The 13781-nt window shown below is 34.5% G+C and overlaps 1 protein-coding gene across 2 annotated transcripts in view; it reads left to right on the forward strand.

Annotated features, from left to right (window-relative positions):
- Col11a1 (collagen type XI alpha 1 chain) overlaps window positions 1-13781 on the forward strand; it is a 199630-nt gene that overhangs the window by 165103 nt on the left and 20746 nt on the right. For both annotated transcript variants that reach the window (XM_052730954.1, XM_052730953.1), the window contains 3 exons: window positions 11956-12009; window positions 12132-12239; window positions 12758-12811. In XM_052730954.1, coding sequence (XP_052586914.1) covers window positions 11956-12009; window positions 12132-12239; window positions 12758-12811 — 216 coding nt within the window. The remainder of the gene's footprint in view (window positions 1-11955; window positions 12010-12131; window positions 12240-12757; window positions 12812-13781) is intronic.

The following is a 13781-nucleotide window of genomic DNA, read 5'->3' on the forward strand; positions in this document are numbered from 1 at the left end:
GACCTGCTAATGTTTCATTCTGCTCCCCCCACTATTCTTAGTATTAGAACTATCCTATATTCAGTTTAGCTTTTACATATAAATGAGGACAAGAGCCATTTGTCTTCTAGTGTCCATGTCTACCTTATTCCACATGACATAATGTCCTCCAATTCCATTCAGTTTCTCACAGATGACAGGATTTCACCTTTCTTTATGCCTGACTAATACCGCATTAGATATAATTGCCACATTTTCTGTGGACATTAATGTCTGTTGATTCCATATCCTGGCAGTCATGACTGGTGCCACAAAGAGCACAAGAGTGCAGGGAGCATTTGGTAGGTGGATTTAATTCCCTTTGGAAATATAATAAGTATGGGGAGGACTAGACCATACGTTAGATCTACTTTTACTCTTTTTTGGGAACCTCCACACTGTTTTCCACATGGATCTACTATTTTAAATTACTGCAACAGTGTATGACACTTCCTTTTTTCTGTATCTTTGCAGCTTTTGCTGCCTTTTCTGTAATAGCTGTTCTAACTGGAGTATATGACCATTCTAATTGGAGTATTATGGCATTTACCTCATGAACATCTTGAAAAATGTTCATTTTACCTCTTTTGACAAGTGTCCACTCAGATAATTGGCCCCTTTTTAATCCTGTCCTTCATTTGGTAGTTGTCACTACTGCTGTGTCCAGTTCCTTTTATGTTCTGCACTTTAATCCTTCGTCAAATAGTTGACATATGTTTTTTTCCCTCTTCTGTGCTGTGTATAGACCCTACTGATGGTTTGCTTTGCTGTGTAGAAGCCTTTTTATCTGATATCACGCCATTTGTCTACTACTTTCCTTTGTAGTGGCAATCATCAAAAATTATTGTTTATGCAGATGTCTGAAAGTGTTCCTGCTATGCTTTCTTCAAGTAGTTCCACATGTTGGGTTTTATATTATGGGTCTGTAATTCTAGCCTGAGATGATTTTTGTAAGGAGTGATACTTTAGGGTCAATACACAATATTCTTTCTAGCACCATTTAATAAAGAGCCTGTTCTTTCTAAAATGCCTGATTTTGACCTCTTGTTTAGTATCAGCTATCTGTAGATATATGGTTTCTTTCTGAGATCTCTTATATGTTCCATTAGACTGTTTTTTTTTAATGCCATGCTATTTTAGTTACTGTGACACCTTAGTATGACTTGAATTTAGCTCTGTTTTTATGATCAGCATTCATTGGCTATTGGGAGAGTCGTGGTGCTTTTACATGTATTGTAGGATTAATTGTAGTTTTATGAAGAACATTATTAGTATCTTGATAGGTATTCAGTGTTGTGGATTTTCACTTTAGATTTTTACTTCCTTTGTAATTTTCTTTGTTGCAATTTTCATCTTTTTCTATCATTTATTCTTATCTCTATCAAGTTTATCAGTGTATCTTAACAATACTACATTTTGCATTTTTAACCTTCTCCTTTGCTGAATTATATGATCAATAGTCCTTCTGTGACGGAGTCTTTAGGTTACTCTACCATAAGAAAGGATTTGATTCCTCTCTTCATACTAGTGTATCTTTTATTTATTTTTCTTGTCTAATTGCTGTAGAAATGTTCAGTACTATTTCACTTAAAATGTGTGGGAGTGTACATCTTCATCTGGATGAGGATTCTAGAGGCCACTACCAGTCTTCTCCCTGTTATGCGTGATGTCACCTGATGATGTGCTATATGTAATATATTTAATGCTGAATCTCGGTCTTTCTGTAACTAATTTGTTCAGGGATTTTACTATGAAGGATGGGAGAGTTATTGAATACTTTTTACATCCATTGACAAGATCACGTGACTTTCATTATTCACTGTTAAGTGTGATATATTTAGTAATTTTTATATATGAGCTGTCTTTTCACTGTTTAAATAAGTCTCATTTGATCTTAATGAGTAATTTTATGTGATATTTGATTTCATTTATTATTAATTTATAATTTCTAAATTGTAATCATCAGGATATACTTCAATTGTTACTTTCGTATCATTGTCTGGTTTCTTTACAAGGGCAATGTTAGCCTTGTAGAATGAGTTAGGTTCTCACCCTGTTAATCTAGGAATAGTTATTGAATAATTAGTCTTAGTTCTTTAAATTTTTTGAAAAATTCAGTAAGAATGCATTGATTTTCTACATAGGCTACTCTTGGTGGAAGACTTTTTATTAGACATTTAACCTCATTACTTGAATATTATTCTATCCAAATGCCCTGTATCTTTACTGCTAAGCACTTAATACTTTACTGTTTTCATAGTGAGTGCTCTATAGTCCTATCTCTTGCACCACCCATATCTTTTAATGTCTTCTATATAGACACTTCTTTCTGTCTTAATTTCTATACTGTTCCTAACAGACTGTGTGGTGAACGTCAAAATTTACTTTCTCAAATGGCTCATTCTTCAGTGATCCAAAGTCACAGAGTAATTAAAAACACGACTAAGTTTTAGAGTTATCTTAGTCTTATAAACATTTTTTCCATGTTAAATATTGTCTCACTGAGCCTTTATATCTCAGCAGTACAATCTAAGTTGATTTTTACAAATTCAAAAATTTACAAAGGAATTCAAAAATTCTTTTGAAATTTTAGTTATTATAAAACCAATTAAATTTTCAGTTGTATTATTTCAGAGCTTTTGGATGATTAATGGTATAAAATTTCTTCACAATTTGGTTGAAATCTTGCTTGAGGAAATTGAAATCTTTTGCTTTTCTTCTGACCTCAAATGATAAAATATAATGTGGTAGATAATAGGGTAATGAAATCAAATTCAAATTCCTAAACTATCTTAACTTCTTACCACCTACATAACTTTGCTCAGTTTACTTATCCTATGCTTCTCAAGGTACCTACCCACTATGGTTGGATAAATTAAAAGTTAGTCAATATGCAAACAATAAGTGTTCATATAACCATTTTTGACTGTTAGGCATGTTCTTATTTATGAAATTATTACTAAATAATGATCATCATAAACTTGTACTGTTTGTGAACTGACACTGGTGTCTTTGAGAATTAGTTCTTTTTACCTAATAGACTCTAACATGATCTTCTCTGTCATTTGAATGTTTAGCCTAAATAATATTTTTTTCATGCTCAATTATGTGTCCACATATAAGTATGTTTATATCATCTTTATTCATAGTTTCAATTATAGAAATTATAAATCCATCAAGTTATAAATAAAAAATAGAACATTTCATATGATTTAAAAATAATTCATTATTCATGCCTGAGTTGACATTGATTCATCTCAAAAAACTAATATCAAACAATAAATTTCACCAACTTAAGATAGATCAATTACTTCGGTTTTTAACAGTGGCTGTAGTCAGCTAATATTTGTATGGGCAAATGACTGATACTCTACAGTTGACTTTGTTGCTAAACCATGACATTATTTTAAGTGTTTCTATTTTAAAATATTTATAAAATTTGAGGTATTATGTATCATTTATTTCGGTCATCTCTCATCTAAAATCTACAACTTGAAGATATAGAATTGCTACTTCATTTAAGTAATATGTCTCAAATAAAAATAAATATATTTAACATTGAAATATAAGTTACAAAGTCAATAAAGTAGGGAAAGGAAATAATTAACAGTAATTTAATATAAGGTTATTTATGTGAGATAAAGTAGATTGTAACAGTTAAAAGTAGTATATAATAAATTTTCAAATTACTGATCCTGAATTTATGCACACACAGTAACATATACTAATAATTAAGTATCACAAATGATTTATCTGAGTCATTCCATGTATCATATTTTCATTTTTATTAGTATGTAGTATAGTAGAATTATCCCTGTTTGATTTTGGGTAAATTCTTCAAAGATAATCCATATTGAAATTTTAGTTCATCTTCTTGCTCATTTTAAATACCAGTTTAAAATATGAAGGGCTGTTTTTAAGCTATTCCACTTACTGGAAACAAAAATTGAAAAGCTTTGTATTGATGTATTACATAGTGCATGGAGTCTGTGATGACTACACCAAGTTTCTAAAAATATTCGTATTCATTTGGATGGAGTGGAGTACTATTGAATTGACGTCAGCGCTATTGAACATTAAACATGCAGGTCTTCTTCCTTTGAAATGTGAAGCCCTTAACTCTAACCTGAGAGCTGCTTAACTCAATGTGCTGAAGTGCTTTCTGCTTTAAATAAAATAAACTAACACAATAAACTGGCTTTATCTGATAGACAAAATAATCTACTTTTGCCCATCAATGTAAGATCTGTTTTAGTGGTGTGAGAAGCTATTCCATTGTCCAAAACTTTACTAACAAAATAAAGTTCACCTTGGCATTAATAATTAAAGCTTGAACTCTTGTAAACTAAAGACAACACAAACTGGTTGATTTATTCAAGAGTTCAATCTTTACTTAAAAACAATAGATTAACTTCAGGAAATTTGGGGAAAGGAAAAAATACGATCAAAATATAGTGCATATATTTTTAAATTAATTTTTAAATGTTAGAAAAAATGTTAAAAAGATTATTTTATTACAGCTTTTCTAACTTGTAAAGCTAGAAACTGGGAATTGTAATATTGTAGTAGCACTACAAAATAATGTAGAATGTGATTTTATTAGAATTAGACAGATGTGGTTATCAATGGCTACAAAATAATATAGTGTGGGATTGTTTTCTTTGAGTAGAAGTTTTATTGTTGCAAAATGAGTATCACATCTGATTTCTCATGCTGCTAAACCATGGCATTGAGTGTGGTGTTTCTATGTTGTAATATTTATATTATATCATACTTATTTAAAGCACTGAGCAATTAATCTATAGTAACCTCATAGAAAACTTTGCTGTGCCTAATATTGTATTCCTGCTTTGCCATTTGTGCTTTAATAAATATCATTTCTAAACTCACTGACACACATACAAAATGTGTTCCACTTAGTAATCTAATGCATGTTTTATACTGTTGAAACTGATATTTATATTAGGTATTTTAAGCATAAATTTGTGTAGCAAATATTGTTAAGTATTTTTTCATGAACTATTTTTTTAAAAAAATATACTCCACTGTAGCTAGAGTTTTCCTGCCTGGCCCACAGTCAGGACAAATCTCTGTCACGTGGCAGTCCCACAGCCGCTCAGACCCAACCAAGTAAACACAGAGACTTATATTGCTTACAAACTGTATGGCTGTGGCGGGCTTCTTGCTAACTGTTCTTATATCTTAAATTAATCTGTTTCTATAAACCTATACCTTGCCACGTGGCTCGTGGCTTACCGGCATCTTCACATTCTGCTTGTTATGGCAGCGGCGGCTGGCAGTGTCTCCTTCCTCCTTCCTGTTCTCTCAATTCTCCTCTCTGTTAGTCCCACCTGTACTTCCTGCCTGGCCACTGGCCAGTCAGTGTTTTATTTATTGACCAATCAGAGCACATACAGACCATCCCACAGCACTCCACTTAGTGTTTTTTTTACATTAAATGTATTTACCAAACAACACAGGTCTGGGAATATGTGATAAGTAAAACTGTGATGAAACAGGGAGTTGATCGTGAAGGAAGCATGCCAGACTTAAATGACTTATGATGTCACTCTGCTTATACACTGTACCGAGTGGATTCTGTAAACTAAAGCTGAACTGAGACTCTATCTTTGTATACCTTTGTGTTCCTGCGGGCCAGCAGCAGTGTCTGGTGCAACAGTTAATTTCATTTTGCCTCTGTGAATGTAGGAAGAACACCCTTGCTAGACATGCAAGCGTAAAGGTACAGCAAGTGGGTTCAAAAAAGCAACTCACCCATAACATTTCAGAAATGAGCTTTATTGAGAGAAATATCCTGGCGACCATGTCCGGCCTTGTCATGGGAAAGCACTAGAAAAGGAACAGAACAAAGTGTTACAAACAGCATTCCAGCACAGTAAATGAGAAGAAAAGCTTCCACTGAAGCCTGGAGAGGGACTTCATTAACATGGAGAGTTTAAAATAAGAGTAGGAGAAAGCAAGCAAGCAAGATGATTAGTGGAGAGGAACCTTTAGGGCAAAGCCTTCAGAGAAATTTCCCAAATTAAATGACTTATTCAAACATTGCTAGAACTGACCCTTGCTAGAACACTTTCACCAAGGAGATGTAAACAGCATGTTTAATGTCCAAAAACAAGCCAGATTTTGGCTATTAGGTCTTTTAGAGGTGGCAGGAAGTTTCACACTGTGTATTTTCAGTCTGAGATGGCCTATCTGTCAAGAATGGGTGGAGGATCTGAGTACTAAGACCAAAGGGGAAGATTTGTAAATCACAGCAGGTGACTTCTTAAATCTCTGTCCCGGAGAGGGAAAGCTGCAGTGGGGGAGGGGTGTGGCCTGAGTTCTTCACCTGAGAGATTCAGCCTCTTAGAATGACTAGCATCTTCAGAGACATGACCAATGGTTTAACAGTGCTTCTACTCAATAACTGTACTAATTCTTCAGCGGGCTTATGGGATAGTTCAATACCTTACAAACTACTCTCTTTAGCCCACCTAGAATGTACAGTCTTCACTATGCATAATATAGATTTTATCAAAAGAAACATATCTTTTATCTTTATTTTGCCTGCATTGGAGGCAAAAGGAAAGCAGACCAATAACTAATTTGCTGTAATGTTTTATAATGGGAGTTGAAATTACTAGTAACTGACGTTACCACTTTTTCTGTATGTTCTCATAAACAGGTAAGACTAATAGAATATTGATTAGAACATCATGTGTGACAATTATACTTAGAAACATCATTCACACAGCTATTGAACAAGTAGGAAAATTAAGTTATAATATTGTAGCACATGTACCTTAGGTTATGAATTTTTAATAGTTGATAAAAAAATTATACTTTCTTAAAGCACTGGAAAATTGTGCAACTTATATCAATGAGCCATGGAACTTCTTACACAATTTGTCTTTACAGTAAGTGTTCTCTCCCTGGCCTTTAATTCAAGTATTTCTAAAATGGATTGTTGTAAAATCTTCTTCTTTGAGAAAAAGTAAACAGGATCTATAGAGCCACAACAATAACCCAAAGTGTGATTCCACCAAGGTTCAACCATGGGGACTACTGAATGTAGTTGGAATTTTTTCTAGTCCTGTCTGGTCCACGGTCAGGACAAATCTCTCTCACCCGCCAGTCCAACAGCCGCTTAGACCCAACCGAGGAAACACACAGAGACTTATATTGTTTACAAACTGTATGGCCGTGTAGGCTTCTTGTTATTTATCTCTTTTATCTTAAAATAACCCATTTTTATAAATCTATACCTTGTCACATGGCTTGTGGCTTACCAGTATCTTACATGTTGGTACTCATGGCAGTGGCTGGCAGCGTCTCCTGACTCAGCCTTTCTGTTCCCAGAATTCTCTTCTCTGCTTGTCCTGCCTATACTTCCTGCCTGGCTACTGGCCAATCAGCATTTTATTTATACAGAGCGATATCCACAACAATTGAATTTAAAGATTTTCTTAAATCTAAATATATATATTACGAATATTACCCAACTCAGGTACTCTACAAGTTCAGTATGCGCTCTTAACTGCTGATGTATTTTTTTCCAGCCTAAACTAATGAGTTTTTTGGGGGGGCTTACTTACAGTGTGTGAGTCACCCCAGTGCAGCCACACTAGAAATTCTTCAGGTTAGATGATGGATTCCTTGTAGCTATGCATATGGAGTTACCCCGCCCCCACCGCCTCAGCACATGCACACACCCATGTACTCCAGTCCTTCTGTTACTACTGAAGCTGCACTGAATCAGGGGAGAATGACTTACAAATAGCTCCGAGCAGCTAGACCCTCAGACAAGGGTTAAAGGACCCTTCTTCCTCACTCTTTCTCTGATGTTAACAGGCAACAGTCCCACTCATGGTAGTTTTCTCTAAGCAGACACAGATGATCTGATGAAGACAGTGGCTGTTTTGTCTAGATTACTATATTCTCCCACACTGAATGAAATAATTTTCCTTTTCCTCCTTTTCCTTCCTTCCTCCCTCCCTCCCTCCATCCTTCCCTCCCTCCCTCCTTCCCTCCCTCCTTTCTTTCTTTTTTTCTTTCTTTTTTGTTCTTCTCTCATATATTACATCCCAACCACAGTTTCCCCAGACTCCTCCCCTCTCAGTCCCTTCCCCCCATCTCCCCTCTCCCTCAGATTCACTCCTCCTCTATTTCTCTTCAGAAAAATGCAGGGTTTCAAGGGATTTCAACCAAACATGGTATATCCAGTTACAATAAGATCAGGCTCAAACCCTCATATTAAGGTTGGACAAGGCAACCCAGTAGAAGGAAAAAGGTCCCCAAAGTACGCAAAAGAATCAGAGATAGCCGCCACTCTCATTGTTAGGAGGTACATGAGAACACCAAGCTACACAGCCATGACCTATATGTAAAGGACCTAGGTCAGACTCTTTCATGCTCCTTGTTTGTCAATTAAGTCTCTGTAAGCCCCATGAGCCCAGGTTAGTTGATTTGGTGGTCCATTTTCTTGTGATGTCCTCAAACTCCACCTGATCATTGGCTGTAGGTCTTTGCATCTGTTCCCATCAATTGCTGAATGAAGTCTCTCTGATGATGATTATGTTAGGCTCCAATCTAGAAGTATAGCAGAGTACCATTAGGAAACATTTCATTGACTTTTGTTTATTATTATTATTATTATTATGATGATGATGATGATGATGATGATGCTAGTCGTGTTTGGTATTTCCTAGGTCTCTGAGCTACCCAGCTTCTGGTTCCTAGCAAGTAACAAAGAGTAAAGTAATTTTAACATTATCTGAAAATTAACATAGTAAATTGAATTTTGGATTTAGCTCATTGCCAAAGGCAAGCCTAAACTAAGAAAAATAAAACAAATGATATTATTTAATAGTAAATATTTCAAAAGGGAATGATTGCACATTTAAAAAATTAGAGGTCTAATGAATTAAAAACTGAACCTATTCATTATGATGACATATATACATGTATATGATGCCATATACATCTTTATTTTATGCTTATTTATTGTATTTGTGTACTCATAGCACATATGAATTAATATATTGGAAATATATGCTATTAATTTAAATTTCAAATAAAGACGTTTACTTTTACAAATGCCCTTGAAAAGTTTATATTATAATATATATGTATATGAGTAGATAATGTATGGTAATGCTAAAATAAATTATACATCCAATTAACATTTCTGTTCATCAGTAAATGATACCTCTCAAAGTCATTATGTGAGCAAAATCCCAATTTAAATTGGGAACCACTGGCTGGGGAAATGGCTCAGTAGTTAAAAGCACTGCTGCTCTTCCAGAAGACATGGGATCAGTTCCCAGCATGTCCATCCAGCAACTCCCAACTGACTGTAACTCCAGCTCCAGATCTTCTGGTCTTGATGGGGTACCTGCAAATACATGTCATATACACCTACAGACAAACACATATACACATAAATAAAAAAATTTAAAAATAATTCTAATTGTCCTGAAAAAAATCCCAAATCAGTGATGTTTTATTTTTATTTTTAAACACTCAAAATTTTAGTATTTAGCTTATGGACGACTTGCAATTTTTAATGTAAAATGAATATTTCATTCACTTAATATGTATGTAAATATTTCCCAAGGTAGTTAATTTCACATTAAATTTAGCATAGTTTATTTTGCTAATATTTAAATAATCAGGGCCCTTCTGAATCTATGATTTCTTCCTTGATTTACAAGCTCCATTGTTCAGGCTTGCACCCTAGTATACTCACATTGTATATGCTTCTCAGCAAACAACCTCCCAGCATCACCAGTAGGTCTTAGAAAGCCTTTCTTCCCCCTAAAATAGATCAAATATATATTTTATACACTGACCTCATCATCATACAATTTATGTGTACTGTTTTTATTAGCCTACTTCTCTGTCTTTGTGAGAAATTTTTTTGTACTCCTATGCCTTTATTTTGTAGTTATTTTCATCATGCATAGCCCAATTTGTATCATAAATAATATGTATATATTTGAGAATCGAGTGGCAGAATGAACAAATTATAAGATCATATTGTAAACTATTAATAGTGGAAAGAAAATTATATGATGTCTGTTTCTCATGAGTAGGAAAATGTAGTAATGGTGGCTTTTAGGGAAACTTAAGTAGTTTCTTTTATGCAAACATATGAGAAACAACTGAAACCAGATTTCCTAAGGTATTTGAATGTATCTTTTTGTGTTTTATCATTACCAAACAGAAAGATAGTGTGACTTATAAGGAACAAAATCCGCTTGGTTCATTGTGCAGGCTGGACAGTTCAACATCAACAGTCTATATTAAGGGAAGCACTTCTTCCCACATTAGCCTTGGCCTTCAGGAGCAAACCACAACAGAGGTATCACGAGGAAAAGGTAACAGTAGGAAAGGAAAGGGAGAGCTCCAGAGGGAGGGAAGCAGAAAGAAGGAGCGAGAGGAAGAGAGAGAGGGAACTGATACTCCAGGGAATTTTATTATTGCTATTTTCCGAATAATTGTTCCTGTGATGTTTTAAAATATACATTCCACTGACTAGGGAAACAATACAATGTCTGCCTCAACATCGTAATAGTAGGAAAAGTTAAAGCTGTGCTCAGTGCAGATACTGCTGAAAAACCAGATGTACTGCAACAGGTCCTTCCGGATCTGCTTCTCATTCTTAAAAAATAAGCCCTGTGAGCACACCAAAGGCTTGCACTCAAAGTATCTATTCTGACTTTGCATATTACTGCCATCTTAAGGAACAGACATAGAATTTCTACACATATTTTGAGGCACCTTGGATGTCCAACAATAGTACTGAGTTTACAGTACTATTACTGAAAAAATAAATGGCTAATAATGTCTTCATTGACTATCACATCTAGAATGAGTCCATGGGACTAGATGAAATGATTGATACTTATTTAAATTGGTAAATACAGTGTTGAGAAATAACATGGAAGATAAGTTTGTATGCACAGTAGAATACTTAGATAACATCTAAAACAAAATGTTATCTCATGAAATATCACCATTGTATCTACCCTATCCAACCTCCATATCCAATCTCTGTCAATAATTTTGAATATGATCACTGAGAATATTGCAGAGATGGAAAGCAATAGGAACTGGAGGGAATATAAAAGAAATGTCATTAGTTTCTTACTCAGTCATACTTTACATATGCTTTTCCATGATAATTCGAGTATAATAATTTTTCACCTCTAGTCCTAGAGGTTACAAATCAAATTATTTTTAATCTTACATGTTTGTGAATTAAATCTTTCCACAAGAATGAAACTCCTTATATTGTTGATGTTCATGATTGCAAATTTTATTTTCTTTTGCTGGTGCATGATTCCAGAATTAATGATGTTTAGGTGTTCTTAGAATGAGGCACTTCTGAAATATTCCTAAAGATAAAGATGGGAATAATGTTTGATATATTCAAGGCACTCTGAATAACTCAAAATTACAAAAAGTCTCTATTATTTGCACTCGTGGTAAGTACTTTTTATCAGCATTTTTTTTTTTTTTTTTTGAGACTTGGTTTTACTCTGTAGCCTTGGATAGACTGGAACTCATTGTGTAGACTAGATTGGCCTCAAACTCACAGTAGTCCACCTGCCTCTACTTCCTGTGTGCTGGGTTTAAAATCATGCACCACTCTACCCAGCCCTTCATCAGCATGTTTGAGAAGCTGCCTTGGTACTGTCTATGTTGATATTATGTAGTGATCTGGCCTTCCTTAGCTGTGGTTTATCTTAAATGATCTAAACAGCAGTTTTTGCATGAAATTAGTGTTAAATTTCAACATTGCATTTTAAACAGAAAAGTAATATAAAACTGTAATTTAGCAGTCTTTATCAGCAGTTGCTGCATTTGCAGATAGCTCCTCAGCACTGTTTCTTTTAAGGTGGTACATCTCTAAATACAATTTTATATTTACAGGGTCCTCCTGGTGCTCCGGGTTCAGAAGGAAGGCAAGGCGAAAAAGGTGCTAAGGTAAAATGTGTAGAAGAGATATGTTAGGCCGTTTGTGCGTGGAAAGGTATCCGTGTCAACACATTAAATGATAACATGTGCCTATCATTATTAATGTGCACATATGTTTCATTTTCAAACAGGGAGAAGCTGGTGCTGAAGGGCCTCCTGGGAAAACTGGCCCTGTTGGACCTCAGGGTCCATCTGGAAAGCCTGGTCCTGAAGGTCTTCGAGGCATCCCTGGTCCTGTGGTGAGCATCTGTGCTAAGAGGGACTGCTATGAAAATTACTTTAAGTTTCAATATCTATAAATTAAAATGCTTGTGAGGTTGTTGCTTCATAACTTATATTATGGTTTATGGAAATCCAGTATTTCTATAGATGTTACTAAGTGACAGTTTAAATAACTTAATAATACATTTAAAAATATTTAAGTATTTCATTTATTTTTGATTTTGTGGTAAAGTTCTAATTTACTAAAACAGAAGAAAACTAAGTTCTGAAGTCACAGTGATAAAAGATTTTATTCATATATCTTTGTATATATCTGTGGGTTTGTATGTGTTTATATAAGTATATGTACGTGTATACATGAGTGTATGTGCATACACAGGAACAGAGAATTAAAGAAGAAAATAACCTTACAGTATTTGTGTGTTCTGAGGTGGTACAATTTACAGATGCAACTTCTTTTCCCTCTGTACGTCCAACATTTAAAAGTAATAAATAGTCTTGGTTAGCAAACAAAGTTTCATTTTCTTTTATGTAGGGAGAACAAGGACTCCCTGGTGCTGCTGGCCAAGATGGGCCACCTGGTCCGCTGGTGAGTGACATTTTTTCATTATTTATAGAGAATTTCCTAAATAAAATTGTTTGTGAGCTAGAATTTGTGAGTGCTATCTTATGCAGAGGTTTCTACTTTTCCAGAGAGAATATTACACGTTCAAGGAGAAAAAAAATAGCATGTAAAATATGCCACTTGGCCCAGAGAATATTCCTTCTTCATACCCTTTAGAAGAAAAAATATATTTTCTACTCAGAAGAAAATACTACAAATGGTGCGAGCAGTTATTTTCTCGGTGCAGACAGTTCCCCAAAGTGCATGTGATTAAACTTCATTTCTGGGCCCTCACGTATAGAGAAATATCGGTAGACAAAGGTAGATGGTTTTCCTTTTGAGATAAATAGGTTCAGAAACAGGACATTATCCTGGGCTCTAAAAGAGCATGTGATTGGTTTTATGATGAAGATGGACAGTGAATTCCACATACAAACAGCGTGCTTAATAAAAGCACTGAAGCATGGGCTCCCCCAACGTCTTACGGTCCAAAGTTGTTCTTGATACAATATGGACCTGAAGTGAAAATGAAAACATGTCCTTTAAAATCATTGTTTACCTAGTCACTTTCATTTATAAATTGACTCAATTGGTACAGGTTTTTAAACATCAATTTTTACATAACTATGTCTGAAATATTAATCAAAGAAGTAAATGGAACTCACAACAATAAGGGAATATGATACAGTTTACTTTAAATAACCAAATTCTTTCGTAAAGTAATTTTAACTTTTATTGCATTTCTCTTATCCTAAGCATAGTTTTTACCTAGGATATATACAAGTGCAGCAAGCATAAAAATTGGAACCATACTCTTAATTATTCAGGACATATTCAGCTATTCCTTTTATTAAGGAAGCCACAAATAATATCATAGTCAAAATAAAATTCATGTGTTAAAATCTTTTGAAACTCACACTGGAGAAGTTAGATTGCTTATTCAGTAACTGGATAA

Source organism: Peromyscus californicus, unplaced genomic scaffold (assembly GCF_007827085.1).
Source record: "Peromyscus californicus insignis strain IS unplaced genomic scaffold, ASM782708v3 Scaffold_9__1_contigs__length_137607984, whole genome shotgun sequence".
In the NCBI taxonomy this organism is placed as follows: domain Eukaryota; kingdom Metazoa; phylum Chordata; class Mammalia; order Rodentia; family Cricetidae; genus Peromyscus; species Peromyscus californicus.